The 15,551-nt window shown below is 35.7% G+C and overlaps 1 protein-coding gene across 1 annotated transcript; it reads left to right on the top strand.

Annotated features, from left to right (window-relative positions):
* Positions 1-8,144: 8,144 nt before the first annotated feature.
* LOC101897617 (integrator complex subunit 2) lies at positions 8,145-11,954 on the top strand. Its single transcript, XM_005179348.4, has 3 exons — positions 8,145-9,145; positions 9,212-9,471; positions 9,537-11,954. Exons 1-3 carry the CDS (start codon positions 8,345-8,347, stop codon positions 11,851-11,853), a joined length of 3,378 nt encoding a protein of 1,125 aa, XP_005179405.2. The 5' UTR covers positions 8,145-8,344; the 3' UTR covers positions 11,854-11,954.
* The last annotated feature ends 3,597 nt before the right edge of the window (positions 11,955-15,551 follow it).

Here is a 15,551-nt window from a genome sequence, read left to right as displayed (position 1 = left end):
TTAACAATATGCTTTCGTTGCAATACCTGCTTGGGTGTTATCGTGGGAGTCATCCTAACCACCATATTGCTAGGAACACAATTGGAGCGAACGACGAATTTCGCCCTACGCGGCGACAAAATGAGCCGCGAAAATTCGTCGTATGGAACACAATACCGACGAAATTATAAAACAGCTGATGAAGTTGTTTACTTTTTGCTCATTTGTTGACTACAATGAATTATACAAGAACACATAATTCTTTACGTTCTCTATTATAATTTCACTTATGTCCATCTTCTCTATTATAAATTCACTGATATCCATCTTCACTCAGGCGCAAGTACACAAATAAATAAACAAATTAATTATGTTTTTTTTATACGAGTAACAGATAGTAGAGTGACCATAACAAATTTTAAAGTAAAAAGTAACTTTATTTACTAAAACACATAAAATTCGTACAAGTATGGCCACCTTGTACTGTTTTGTTCGCCGGTCGCCGGCGTATGAAATAGAAATAAAGCTAATTGAGTTCGCGGCGACCGACGAAATTTTCGCCGGTGCCGTGATTGTGTGCACTTCCATATACACATATGTGTTTTATTTTTGACGACGAACATACGCCGCGAAAAAATTCGTCGTTCGCTCCAATTGTGTTCCTAGCATATGGTGGACAGAACTCCCCCACCCAGAAGAAGTCAGCCGATGATTTAAGACACTCAAAAAAGTCAAAAGCTACCCCGAGCTCATTTTTCAATATTTGCGAATGGAAAATTGTAATATGTTCAGCTCACGAGCCATTTTTCGGTCACTGCGACGCGGGTTTCTATCAAGTTGCTGTTTTCTTCCGTCCACTTACTTGACAACGGGCTACCCTACCAGTATCGCGGTAACGAGCGATGGAACGAGACTCAAATGATTTATTCACATTTAAATGCTGGAGTGCTCTAACGTTAGAGCCACTTGTGGTTTTGCAGCCAAATATAAAGAAACTACACTATTTTCTGGAAAATTCTCACCAAAATGCTTTGGTACACTTATAAACAATATAATGTGCTGTCATTGGAATAATTTTAACAGCTGTCGGACGAGTTTCTTGGGAATGACAGCAGTCTGAATTTGGTTACAGTTTTTTCATCTCACCCTGTACCAATGAATTAAAGCGAAAAATGGATTTGAAGAAACGTGGAGTAGGATTGGACGACTTTTTAACACTTCTCTTTACAACTTCGACGCATTGAGGCTTCTACACAAAATTGGAACCCCGAGCACATCAATAAGTACATTTCAAGTATAACACGTGTTATATTTTGTTACATTTTATTTATTTTTTAATTTTTCTCATGCATTACGTTCGATTTTGACGTTCGTGCGTTTAAGGGATCATGCATATTCTCATTTTTGAGTTATTTTAAAGCTAATGGGTGTAAAAAGATGTCAATTACTACGAAAAACATTTTTATTGATTTGTTGAAAGTTTACCGGTCGTTGGCAGAAGTTTTGGGATGTTAAATGTGCAGAATATACAGGGTTGTCCATATTCGACGGACCCATCTGGCAACGCCATAACTTTTGACAGAGATGTCACATCGCTTAATGACATACCGCGTTTGAAGCGTCAGTCCAACCAGATTTTTACCTGAACCAATACACGCCACGCGAAATAGTTGAAATTTACATTCAACAGAAGAAGTCGATATGAAGTATTGATGTCGAAATACCGTGAACAAATCCCAAATGCCGAGAAGAAAGACTTGGCAAAAAAATAAATACAAACTCTTTGTGAAAGAACTGTCAAAACTGTTCTCTCAAATCGACTTCTTTTGCAGATCTTTTGTGTTAACAGACGACCTCCATTACATCTTTGCCCTTGGTCTTTGCCATCAACCATGGTAGAATAATACAGGTAACAGCTAGTGTTGCTGTACAACAATCGTAACAACAACCACATACAAATTTGTACGTAATACAAGTGTCAGAGTTATGTGTCCAAAAATGTAAACAAAATTATTAATTTTCAATAATTTATTTAAATTTAAAAAATATACATTTTTGGAATTTGGATTATTAAATTGAAAATGCAGAAGAATATATCTTTATTATTTAATTTTAATGCTTTCACATCATTCCCCTGAATGTATAGTTGTTAGCTGTTGGTCCTAATCTCTCAACACTTCAACCAATCGATAGAAAATCGTGGTAAAGGCAACATCCCTTTCAAGTTGAAACCAAACAGCATACATACATAAGTTATTCTACATTGGAAAAAGTGGACTATAAAGGAAAGATATAAGAACGGGCCATAGGCCGGTTATTACATCTTGCCGATAGATAAAAAATGATGTTGTCGGACACATAAATCGTTTTTCGTTATTACAAATTTCATTTTAGTTTCAACTGTCAGACCATCTTCCCTTTATCTTTTAACGTAAAGTTTACTGAATTCATATTGCCATATTTTATATTGATAATATGGCTATAACAGCAACATTTATTTAAATAAAAATGGATAACGCAAATAGTTTATTTTATATTGAAGAACTGAATTATAAATTTATTTCACGAAATTAATTACAAATTCAAAATTTTATTACAAATTTTTATTTAATATTTTTAAACTAAAATGAAGATGACATTGTGAAAAAAATGCAGTGACTTTTACAAAAAGGTTGCTATTTCTCTGTAAAAAATGCATATATTCTAAAGAAAAGATGTAATAATGAGAACCCGATAATGTGAACTTCATCTTCCAATTTTTCTAAAGTGAGGGATATCAAAAGTGGACTATAAAGGAAAGATATAAGAACGGGCCTTAGAAGTATAAAGATAGAACAAGTCAGAGTCAATATATTAACACCTCTGTTGTTATGATATCATAACAACATAATAACCAATGTTAAACTGTTTTGACAGCAAATGCATTTTTTAATTAATTGAAAACGTCAATAAATATAATGTTAAGCCCAAATTTTTGCTTTGCAGAAAGTGTTATCGTAAAACTGTTCTGTAATTACGTTTTTTATGCCAACATGTCTCTTTTATAATTTTTGGTGAATGCAAACAAATACCTAAAATGGTAAAGACTAGACAAAATAAATTCTGAACAAATTGATTGTGGCTACACTATCTAAAATAACAGCTCATAACAGAGATATAGAAAAGAATGACAAATAAAAGTTTGAATAATACAAAAATTTGGTTTCAAAATTCTATTCCATAGACCCGGTTATTTGCATATTGCCTTAGCGATTTAAATCACTTAACATTGGTAACTATGTTATTAAAAGATCATAACTACAGAGGTATTTACATCTGGTGACAATATTTTGACTCTGTGTTTTCCTATCTTTACACTTTTATGTCTTTGTTGAATGTCGATATTTGTAGGATTTCGTTGTTAACGTGAGAATACATGAAACGTATGAAATGCGGCTGGCTTCTTGGAAAAAGAAAAAGGAGCTTTGGGTTGATATAGTTCAATTTCGGTCCATAATTTATACTCTTTAACCCTACGCTCATTTGTTTTCTAGGTGAAATCTAGTTAGTAAAGGTGAGAGCACATTCAACGCTTTTTTTGTGATTTAATTCCATTTCTCGATATACAATAGGTATACCCTTTTTGATATAAAATTTCACTGCAGAGCAATGTGAACATACTTTTTGCCTAATAATAGAAAAAATCGCCGTTGTACTTAACAAAACCCCAATGGTGATGGTTCAGAAACTTTTTTGCCGTTAAGGAACAGCGACACCACGTTAGATAATATATTCGTATATTTCATGTTTCCTAAAATTGCAAAATGTAGAATACTTAATGTATGTATGCTGTTTGGTTTTAACTTGAAAGGGATGTTGACTTTTCCGCGATTTTCTAGCGATTGCTTGATGTGTTGAAAGATTAGGACCAAAAATAAAAAAGTTTCTTTCAAAAAGCCATACACAAGCCGAGGCAATGGTGGATGATATGGGTAACAAGATGGAAACAATAGAAGAGACTTTAGGGCTTCTGATGAGTACACACTTCCCGCCGAGCATCACAACACACCTGGATATATCGGAAGATAGAAGGATTGCGACTGAGGAAACACCTAAAATTGATGAATCGATGGTAAAGGAAGCCATCAGAAGATTCAAACCGTTTAAGGCAGCGGGACCAAGTATGGTCCCTTATTTCGTCCAACTTAGCCGGAATTTTCAACGCGTACCTAAAGTTTGCGTATATCCCTAAAACCTGGCAGGAATCGAGGGTAGTTTTTATACCCAAACCTGGGAAGGCAAGCTACGCAATACACAAGTCTTATCGACCGATAAGTCTAACATCGTTCTTACTCAAAACCATGGAACGTACAATCGACATCATGATTAAGAGCGGAATTGCAAACGATATGCTTAAATACAAACAAATTCAGTTGAAACCGCATTACATGAGGTTGTACACCACATCATGGTAGATGCATTAACGCTTGAGAACATTGACATGTCAAAATTTTTTAAATATTTCTGCAAAAATAAGTACATTTGTCTATGTTTCACCACACAACGCCAATCGGAGGTTGTTATAATATGCATTTTTTAATAATTTTTATAAATTTGAGTAATTTTTCATTCAAAAATTTCGATTCCAAAACTTGTTTGACAATTTATTGTCCCAGCAGCTGTGTCGAAGCGTCTACCTATATTCTTCTACCATGACACCACATCGAGAGCACCTTCGATAGGAAGGTGTATACACTAGCAGTATGCATTGACATCGAAGGTGCGTTCAACAACGTCAGCACAGATTCACTCATCCAATCCTTAGATAATTTTCAGGCCGACCGGGCCCTAAGGGACTGGATGAACCACATGCTAAGGAATATATGGATAAGCTGTGGGCTATATGACGTTAACATAAGGAACAAAGTTGGCCAAGGAACTCCACAGGGAGGGATATTATCATCCCTCCTGTGGGTTACCACCAATAACAGTCTTCTAAGGACTTTAACCAATGAAGGCTTTGAACCAGTCTGTTATGCAGACGACGTGATAATACTTCTGAGGGAAAAGAACCCTAACTTGCGGTGCAGAAGGACCGAGTCGGCTCTGAAACTTGCATACAACTGGGCCAGACCGAGAGGTCTTAACGTTAACCCGAAAAAAAAAACTGAGACATGTCTTTGCACTAGGAAAAGAAATACCAATTAAGGCATTAGAGACAATTCTATTTGTGCACCCAATAGAAGTTTAGATACGGTATGAAGCGGCCTTAAGGCTTAGGGCGACGGACGAGTGGATAAACAAAGGTCACGCTACATACCATCAAACATTTTTACAGGTAACAACGGGAGAATCTGTAGAAAATTTTGTATCGGACCGGATATCTGAAACATTTGTAGCTGCCTCATGTAAAACATTAATCCTTACCGAAGACTCTTGGATCGAAGGATTCCTACCATAAATGCCGACTGGGAACTGTTGTTATACAGACGGCTCAGTGCTAGCGGAGAGAAGGGGACTGGGACTTTTTATCGAGGATACAAAAGCCGAAGTCTCTTTCCGCTTGCCCGATCACAATACGATCCTGCGATTGCAGAGTGTCTGAACTGGCTTAATGCCAACACGAGACCGGCTACCGTAAACGTCCCAACGGACAGCAAGACAGCTATAAGGGCTATGACATCCAAAACAGTGACTTCAGTAACTGTTTTGGAATGTAGAAATTCAATCAACAACTACTCTCAAAACGGCGTAGTACGCATTATATGGGTACCAGGTCATACGGGAGTTAGGGGTAACGAGATAGCAAACTCTCTCGCCAAAACAGGCAGGGAATTAGCAACAATAAACGTAGACAATCCAGTGCCGCTAAATGCGTCACGTCTAGTGTTAAAGACATGGGCAAAAAACGCCCACATATCCCTATGGAACAATGAGGGTGTAGGGAAAACCACAAAAATCTTATGGGGCTATCCCGATGAGATGAAAACGACGGACCTTTTATTACTAGGTAAAAAAGAGATCAGTGAGGTAACAGGCATCCTTACGGGGCACCTGGGCCTACAAGCTCATCTGTACAAGATAGGATGTGCAGAAAACAGCATATGCAGAGCATGTGGGGAAGATGACGAAACATTGGAACATTTCCTCTGTCAATGCCCAGCGTTTGCAAATATCAGATCCCAATTCTTAGGGAACGATATAAGACAGTTAAGAAATTTCATAAAGGCAACTGAATCTCAAATATAACAGACTGTAAACTGCCCACCTTCTTCAAAAACCCTTAGTCTAGAGCCCACAACAGGCCTATACTGGCTTCTTAAGTGTGTGTCCAACAGGGCATGCGGCGAATTGCTTCGCCCCTCTTTTCAAACCAACCTAACCTGTATTACCTACAAAAACAAATTTGTATGTTTGTTACGATTGTTGTACAACAACACTTGCTGTTACTTGTATTATTCTACCATGGGTTGTATTCAAAATTGTATCATTTATGAGGCAGTTGTACGAAGTTGTGTCTCTGTTGTATAAAAATCAATATTTTTTATGCCTGCCACACACGATACAACTAGTTGTACAACTTGGAGGTTACTCAAATTGTGTGTTTCGGTCACAAACTATAGACCTTTGTGTACAACCTCTTTGTACTTCACTTTTCGTAGAGTTTATTTGAGTTAAGATGACACCGGAAAAAATGCATGCTCTATAATTGACTCAATAGCTTATATTTATAATCAATGTTTGTAATATATTTTGTATTTCGTATTGTTTTAATGTGCGAAACAATGGTGTTGGCTCTTCAAAAATAAACACAAAATGAAATTGTATGCAACATGCCCACAAACGTTACAATCGGTTGGTACAAAATGCCATATATTAAAAAATTTAGATTTTTTGTACAACCGATACACAAATTCGTACAACCGGGCCACAAACGGTACAAGTTGTGCAACCAATTGTATCGTGTGTGGCTTGCAAACAATTTCATTTTATGTTTAATAAATAAGATAAATAATAGCATGTTTCCATTGAAAACCGAACAACGTTGTTCGCTCTCAGAATAAGGTACACGAATTGACCCGTTCATACGGCACGATTCGTAATTCATAGTAAAATGATTCCTTTTTTCAAAAATTTTGTTCGTTGATTTTAATGACAATTTATACGAAAATATATGAAATTCTCACTAATATGAATATAATAGATTGTTGTTTTTCTCCCAAAGATTTATTATATCATTAATTTTACAATTTTCATTCTCGTTTTCAACTTTTTGTGTAAATGTTGACATTTTGAACATATTTTTGTATTTTTCTTTTTTTTAATTCTGCTGGAGAGACACTTGTCAAACATTTTTCTGCCGATACAAAGATTTTGAAAATATTGTTCCATTTGTTTGCAGGTTTCTGTGGAAATTTCAACTCGTGGACAAAATGCGTACCTTGAATGAGAGGGAAAACAAAATGTACTTTCGTTTGAATGTACATACGCCATTCAACATTGTAGTTTTCATTCATAATTTTCGGTCTTCCCAAAATGTTTTAAAATTTCATTAAATTTTTCTATTTTTAATTTTTAAATGTCGTAATTTATTTTTTCGATAAATGCTCTCATTTGTTAGGGGTGGCACATATTTTTTCGTTGTTCTGAGAGTGATTTGATTTGAACAATATACAAATATGAGTGTTCGCTCAGGAAATTTTGTGTGAAGAATTAGTTTTTTTTTCATAGTTAAGGGTCAAACAACGAATAGAGAGCGAATCAAGTGCAGTGGAAACGCCACATAAGAGCTATTGAGTCAATTATAGAGCATGAAATTATTTCCGGTGTCATCAGAAATCAAACTGTTCGAAAAACGGAGCTGTACAAGAGGTTGTACCATGGGTTGTACACAATGTATGCATAAGTTTTTTAATGCAGTAATTCTTGATAGTCGCCGTCGATTAACGTTGTGAGTGCAAACCGACGAAAAGATTCCTTAGCTTCGTTGTCTGGACAAACATATGGAAAGCATTTATATTTATTGGTTTTGTTTATAAACCTATAACCTATATAAGATAGAAATATTTTAGTTGTTTTAGTGTGTACTCAGTTTAATATTCATAACGGCGTCAAAATTACGACCTAAAGCCGGCCGATTTCTTCCTCGAGTTGAAGGAACTTACTCCCGCGGTTCATGTAATGAATCTATCCAGCGGTTCGATTTCCTCATGTCTCATTCGTAAACAACAGAGGTCCCTCGGGGATTTTGCTGTCTCGTTCTTTTTTATCGGGCATTTCTTTTTGATTTCTTATTTGTTTCGATTCGATTTGCTCAAGCAGTTCAGTGAATTGGTTGAATTGGACACATTTTGTTTTATAAACCCATATTTCTGTAATTATTAAAATGCAGGATGTCACAGCACGAGTATTTGCTGCAATGCAAAATCTGGACATAACAGCTTTGAGTACATACCCCCAGAATGAGATACGGCCCGTCTTGCCGGCTCTTGTCCGTATGAGCCTACTCTCTCCTCTGGACAACACAAAATCGTCAATGGAATCACGTAAACAAATTTTAGCTGTTCTCATTGGCATTGAGGTGGTAAACAGCATTGTTTCGTATCTGCAAGTAAATTACCACGAGCTAGAGCAGGAACTTAAGAAGGAATTGCAGGCACGTCAAAAATCCATGTATTACGAGGGACAGCAAGAATTCGGCCTGCAAACCGGCATAGCTCTGGGTTTTGAACGAGCCGATGTGACACGCAAAGTAAGGGTGGTACTGTCCGAGATATTCAATGTCCAATGGCAGTTATCAGAACAAAAGTCGGTGGTGCAATCAGAAATTTTAGACGATGGAATATACCTGGAAGAAGTTGTTGATATACTGTGCATTGCTTTGGCCGAGCTGCCCTCCTTACTGAACATTTTAGAATTGACAGATACGCTTGTACAAGTTCCGAATGGACATCGCATAATTTGTGCGTTGGTGGCTAACTTTCCAGACTGCTATCGCGATGTCGTGACACATGTAATTGTCAATTGCGATGAAGAATCAATTGAGGGGAAACAGAAGTTAGCACTTCTAATGGCACTGAGTGAAATAAATCCCATACAAGCCTTGACAACGAGAGCAATATGTGTTGAAATTATGAAAGTACCCTCGTTTATGCTCAAGTTGTGCCTAAAGTATCCTCAAGACTTGGTTAGTATTCTTCTTGTTTTTGAATCTAGAGCATGTGTTTTACATTAAGAGTAAAATTATTTGCAGATTTCTTTTCTGACCGGAATGCTTTTAGGAAATGATCAAAATGTTAGGACGTGGTTCGCTGAGTACATACACGTGAGTCAGAAGCGCAAGGCGGATGCATTAATTATGGTACGAGCAGAGTTGTTACAGCAATTAGTGAGCATAATACAGATGGCCAACCGTAGCTCGGACGCCACAGCCTGCAACGAGGAAGACTATACAGTCCAAGGTGCAGTTATTATGCGACTGTATTGTGCTCTGCGAGGAATTGCTGGCCTAAAGTAAGTTTTCTCTCCTCAGAGCTTGATGTATGTCATGGTATATTGTGCATTGCATATACTTTCAGATTTAATGACGATGAAATAAACTCTCTTGCTCAGCTGGTAACAAGTCGGCCGCTGCCTACTGCTTCTGGCATGCGCTTTGTTTCATTGGCTCTGTGCATCTTGATTGCATGTCCGTCACTGGTATCAACTACATCTCTGGAAAATAAGGCAATTGAGTGGCTACAGTGGCTGATAAAAGAAGACGTCTTCTTTGGCCGACGATCTGATGCCAGTACTTCATTGGGCGAAATGTTACTTTTACTCGCTATCCACTTCCATAGCAATCAAATATCAGCTATTGGGGAATTGGTGTGTTCTACGTTGGCTATGAAAATCCCGATTCGGCCGAATAGTACAAATCGAATTAAGCAAGTTTTTACTCAGGATTTATTTACCGAACAGGTAGTGGCATCACATGCAGTTCGGGTGCCGGTCACACCTAAGTTAAATGCCAGCATTCCAGGCTATCTTCCTGTGCACTGTATTCATCAATTACTGAAGTCCAGGGCCTTCTTAAAGCACAAAGTTCCCATAAAATCGTGGATATACAAGCAAATATGCAACTCTGTTCGGCCGTTACATCCAGTGATGCCAGCCTTGATTGAGGTTTATGTTAATACCTTAATAGTACCCAACCCCCAGGGAAAGGTTAACGTCGATCATATGCACAAGTCGTTTTCTGAAAACGAGATCTTGCACATCTTCCGGTCGAGCGGAGATGGTACAAATATGATTGGGGATATAATTTCTGTCCCTCGAACGGGAGTTCTTTCTTCTAATGTATCCTCGGTCGACAGTGAGGATTTGTCGAAATACCAAGTTCAATGTCCATTGACGGCACAACTGTTGATGCTCTACTATTTGGTACTGTATGAGGAAACGCGCATAACTAATTTATCCAACGCGGCCATAAGTGGGCGTAAATTAAAGGAATATACAAATAGTTTTCTTTCCGAATTGCCAATGAAGTATTTGTTGCAAAAAGCACAACAGTATCACAACGATTACATTGGCATTTTCCATCCACTTTTGAGACTGATTGTATCGAACTATCCGCATCTTAGTATGGTTGATGACTGGCTGGAAGAGCATTGCAGTCATTCTAATAGTCAACGCGTTGTTCGTTCTCCGTCTAATTTGAGTATGCAGCTGCAGGAGTCTCTAAAAAAAATTAATTTCGATAAACTCGATACAGAGCCGGGCAAAGCTATACCCGTTTTAAAGGCATTAATGAAACTACCAGCAGAAGAACTTGCACAAAATGCAGACGTAATTGTACGAAATTTGCCCAAAGTATTTAGACGACAAGTTCCACGTTCGATTAAGAACCTTTACCTCGACATTTGGCTGCGTTTGAATGGGGTTTTGCCCATAAGTTTTTGGCGTAAGTCGTTAGCTTCGATTATGGCTACTGAAGATTACATACAACGCTGCTCATTCGTTATGGAAAATATATTGGACCCACTGCAGGTTTTACGATGTGGTCGTGAAGTATTTCACTGTCCGCATACATTAATTATATTGCTGCGCATTCTGCAGGGCAGTCTGGCGGCATCAAAGGCTCATCTCAATATTCAAATGCAATCAAGGCAAATAATCGACAAAAACGGCCAGGTCCAGGTCGATACAGAGAGGGAGGAATTGAAAACTGCTCTTATTGCTTCCCAAGAAAGTGCAGCCGTTCATATTTTACTGGAAGTTTTGGCTGACATGCATGCTAATAACTCCGGCCGTGTTTCGTCGCTTGAACTTCGTGAAACCCAGGGCATAATATGCTCCTTTATTCATCAATCATTCATATCAGAACCTTCACTCGCTAAACTTGTCCATTTCCAAACATATCCGCGTGAAGTAATACCCATGATGGTGAAGGGAGTCCCGTCCATGCACATATGTCTGGATTTCTTACATGAGTTTCTGAGCATGCCCGAAATGGACAAGCAAATTTTTACAATAGATCTAACATCACATTTGGTTTTAAAGTATGCCATACCGAAGAGCTTAAGTGTTTCAAAGTTTTGTGTCAACACGATCCAATCTGCACTCTCACTGCTATCCACTGAAGCCAAATGTAAATATCTTCGAAACATCCTGCCATCTATAATACGATTTGCAGAGGCGTTTCCAATATTAACGGACGACTGTGTCAACATCTTAATGCTTACGGGACGCAGTCTCTACGCTCAAAGCACCCTTGGTATAAATTCAACTCAAATGCAATTAACAGCAAGTTCTAGACATAGATGTTTCAAGGAAGCACGACGATATATAGCAATGATAGAAGAAGCTTTTGAAACTCTAATATCAAACATAATCAATAAAATAGAATTATATTAAGTGTCGATGTTTGTAATATTTTTGAAATCTGTAACATTCGATTCAGAAATGTACTTTAGAATAATTCAACTGACATTTTTAAATACATTTCAGATTTAATATTTTTAGTATGTTTATCTATTTATCTAATGATCCCAATACCAATACTAATAATTCCAGGGGCTAAATTCTAAATTCTTGTTGTTCTATGAAAATGTGAAATGAAAACGTATATTTGTATAGTATTTTATAAAGAACTAGCTGGCCCGATCCGCGAAGTCGGCCCTAGATTTAGTGTTTAATTAATACTTTTGAGCCTAACAATTCCAAGATCTGGCTTATATAACTGGCTCAATTTTTATTAAAAAATAATCACTCAACTAAATAGAAATAAAAGATTTTCACCTTCCGGTCGATTTTAAGTAATTTAAAGAAACTGATCTTATTTTTAAGCCATAGGCTTTCATTTGAGAGTTAGAAACCAAATGATATAACACATCTATTTAAAGGTATCTGTGAACCATGACACAATTACAGAAGGTAGAACAAGCTACTCCCTTAATACAATTCTTTTCTTTTTGAGTCCTTATTCTATCAAAGCATATACACATTTGTATGTGTGTGCATTGTTTTGAATACAAAATACAATAATTTTCTATTATTTCAAATTCTGTTGCAAAATAAATACATATTTTCGACGTTAATGAGCAACTCATTGTACAATTTTGGAATAAAACAATATTGTGGAATAACCCCAAAATTCCATTCTTGTTTCGCGAGTTTCCCCCAATATAAAAATTTTGTTAAAAAAAGAAAAATAAACAAAAACAACTGTTGCATATTTAAAAGTCTATTCGACACCTAAGAGTCCAGTACAGAGTTGCATATTTCTAGTTTCTTTAAAGTTGACCAAACTTTCTTATTCAGCCATCGTCCGCATTGCCTAAATACTTCAGGCCCATATAGTTAAATCTATAAAATAATAACGTTTTAAAAATGTATACTTCATTAAATTTCCACTATTGTAATCATGCTTAAATTAAGAAGGTAAAGTCATTTCAAATAAGCATTTCTTTCTCTGTATTTTCCGTAATTTACCTTGTTAAATTTCACTGTATAAAAACAGGTTCCCATCTCTGATTTATGTGTATACAATGGATTTCTAAATATAATTTTTTACAACGAGAAGTTGTAATCATATGATTGCATGACATTACCTTTTTAATTCTACCGTGATTGTAATGCAAGCCACACACGATAAAACCTTTGGTACAACTTGGTGGGTTGTCAAGTTGTATCATGGCAGAAGAATACAGGTAGATGCATCAACGCTTGAGAGCATTGATATGTCAAAAAATTTTAAATGTTTTTTTCAAATATGATAGAGTACGACGTCATTCGGAGGTTATTATAATTCGAGTTTTTTTTTTTTTAACAATTTTTACAAATTTAAATAATTTTTCATTCAACATTTTCAATTCTAAAATTGGTTTGACATTTCATTGTCCCAGCAGCTGTGTCGATGCGTCTACCTATATTCTTCTACCATGAGTTGTATGCTTCGGCCACAAACGATAAAACTTTGTATGCAAACTCTTTGTGCAACTTCACTTTTAGAAGAGTTAAGATGACACCGGAAATAATTTCGTCCTCTATAATTTAATGAATAGCCTTTATTTATTATTAAGTTTTGAAATTCCGTGTTATATATATTTTTATTTGTTTATATTTTCATTGAAATCACACATTTGATTGGATTTCGTATTGTTTTAATGTGCGAAACAATGGTGTTAGCTCTTCAAAAATAAACACAAAATGAAATTGTATGCAACATGTCTACAAACGATACAATCGGTTGGTACAACATGCCAAATATCAAAAAATTTTGATTTTTGGTACAACCGAGACACAACTTCGTACAACCGGGCCACAAACGATACAATCTTGAATACAACCTCTCCAAGTTGTACAATCAGTGGTATCGTGTGTGGCCTGCATAATATTCTCCAATTTCAAACATTCATTTTGTATTTTCAGCACACAAAAAAAGAAATTGTTCAATTCTCAATGTTTAAAATCTTTGACAGCAAAAGTGGACGTAGTGTACACGAATATTCAAATTTCCCATTGTGGTAAAATGTTTTGTACGTCCGTATTATCTAAATAATAACGTTTTGAAAAATTATACTTTATTAAATTCCCATCATGGTAATATTCATGGTAGAAGAATATAGGAAGAGGCATCGACACCGCTGCTGGGACAATGAACTGTCAAACCAAATTTGGAATTGGAAATATTAAATGAAACATTTAAATTTGTAAAAATTGCTGAAAAACGCTTATTATAATAACCTTCGAATGACGTCGTATAAGAAAACATATAAAAATCTACTTATATTTGAGAAGACATTTAAAAATTTTTAAACATATCAATGTTCCCAAGCGTGGACGCATCTACCCGTATTTTTTTACCATGGGTAATATATTGTGTTTAAATTATATGGTGAAAAACGTCGACTGTACGCTCAACGTATTTGGGTAACTCTCATAAGTTTGTGTGTTTAAAATGTATGGTTTAAAACGACGACCCAGTGCGTCGAATTTTTGGTAACGCTGTTATTTCGAAATATATTAAAAAATATTTTCAGAAACGATGGTTAGAAGAATTAAAGCACCAATATAACAGAACAAAATCTGTTTTGATCATGTTTAATTAATTTTTTAAGTCTTTGTTTAATTTTATCAAATAAGTTATAAGCTCTTTTTGCATTTCGTTTAAATAATTCCAACGAAAAGCTGACATGGCATCTCGATTGTATAATAAATCTTTGGGAGAAAAACAATAATTTCTTCTATTCACATTAGTGAGAATTTCATGTATTTTCGTATAAATTCCCATTAAAATCAACAAACAAATTTTTTGAAAAAAGGAATTATTTTAATATGAATTACGAATCGTGCCGTATAAACGGGTTAATTCGTGTACCTAATTCTGAGAGCGAACAATTTGATTGAAAGTGTAATGAGAACATAGCATTAATCGTAGTATTATGCTAAGTTCACATTGCACGTGATTCCCACACAAAATTTGCTGAACGAACAAAGATTTTTGTTCTTTGTTCCATTCAAATCACTCTCAGAACTAAGATGAAATGTGTGCCATTTCTAACAAATGCGAGCATTTATCGAAAAAATAAATGATGACATTTAAAAATCAAAATAGAATAATTTAATGAAATTTTAAAAAATGTTGGGAAGACTGTAAATTATGAGTGAAAACTGTAATCTTGAATGGCATATGTACATTCAAACGGAAGTAAATTTTGTTTTCTCTCTCATCCGAAGTGCGCATTTTGTCCACGAGTTGAAATTTCCACCGAAAACTGCAAACAATAGAGGCAATGTTTTCAAAATGTTTGTATCGGCAGACAAGCGACAAGAGACACTAGCAGAATTTGAAAATAGAAAAATACAAAAATATGCTCAAAATGTCAACATTTACACAAAAAGATGAAAACATCAATGAAAATAGTAAAATTAATGATATAATAAGTCTTTGGGAGAAAAACAACAATCTATTCTATTCATATTAGTGAGAATTTCATATATTTTCGTATAAATTGTCAAAATTTTTGAAAAATGGAATAATTTTACCATGGTAGAAGAATATAGGTAGATGCATCAACGCTTGGGAACATTGATATTTTAAAAAAATTTTA

The sequence above is a fragment of the Musca domestica genome, unplaced genomic scaffold (assembly GCF_030504385.1).
Source record: "Musca domestica strain aabys unplaced genomic scaffold, Musca_domestica.polishedcontigs.V.1.1 13, whole genome shotgun sequence".
NCBI lineage: Eukaryota > Metazoa > Arthropoda > Insecta > Diptera > Muscidae > Musca > Musca domestica.
This window is presented reverse-complemented; position numbering and strand designations above follow the sequence as displayed.

Excerpts from the sequence above, each read along its gene's own strand:
- LOC101897617 (XM_005179348.4), top strand. The coding sequence starts at position 8,345 with ATGCAGGATGTCACAGCACGAGTATTTGCTGCAATGCAAAATCTGGAC. Across the intron at positions 9,146-9,211 it reads TAAAGTATCCTCAAGACTTG|ATTTCTTTTCTGACCGGAAT; the intron begins GTTAGTATTCTT and ends AATTATTTGCAG. Across the intron at positions 9,472-9,536 it reads CGAGGAATTGCTGGCCTAAA|ATTTAATGACGATGAAATAA; the intron begins GTAAGTTTTCTC and ends ATATACTTTCAG.